This window comes from Egretta garzetta, unplaced genomic scaffold (assembly GCF_000687185.1).
Source record: "Egretta garzetta isolate BGI_Z169 unplaced genomic scaffold, ASM68718v1 scaffold579, whole genome shotgun sequence".
Lineage (NCBI taxonomy): Eukaryota > Metazoa > Chordata > Aves > Pelecaniformes > Ardeidae > Egretta > Egretta garzetta.
The window spans coordinates 65,858-66,257 of record NW_009260841.1 but is presented as its reverse complement, the minus strand read 5'-3'; the positions used below and the strand labels follow the sequence as shown (position 1 = coordinate 66,257).

At 68.2% G+C, this 400-nt stretch overlaps 1 protein-coding gene across 1 annotated transcript in view; it reads right to left on the bottom strand.

Moving 5' to 3' along the window:
* Window positions 1–400, bottom strand: part of TNPO3 (transportin 3) — a gene marked incomplete at its 3' end in the record, with an annotated part of 39,114 nt that overhangs the window by 2,061 nt on the left and 36,653 nt on the right. Inside the window, exon 19 of the mRNA XM_035902530.1 lies at window positions 157–313. Coding sequence (XP_035758423.1) covers window positions 157–313 — 157 coding nt within the window. The remainder of the gene's footprint in view (window positions 1–156; window positions 314–400) is intronic.

The window sequence follows — 400 nt, the reverse complement described above, 5'->3', positions numbered from 1 at the left end:
TTTTCTGGGTGAAACCAGCGCCGGGGGGCGGGGCCGCCCCCCAGGAACCACAGTGGCTTGGCCACAGCCGCGAGGCAGACCTGGGGGACCACCGATGAGGACGAAGACCAGACACCCCCTCCCCACGAGGAGGAACGACGCCGCGGGGTCACTCACGTCGTTGGCCACCCCGGTGTGGATGAGGTCACGCAGGAACTTCATGACGCTGCAGTTGGCGTCCCGGTGGTCCAGGGTGGTGGCGGCGATGGCCCACTGCAGGATGGGGATCATCACCTGGCTGCGTAGCAAGGTGACGGGGCTGCGCTGGATAAACCTGCCCGGGATGGCGGGGGGAGGACAGACAGACGTCACCGGCGCTCGCCTGGGCTTTCCCGCACCCTGCCTCTCCCCGTGGACCTTC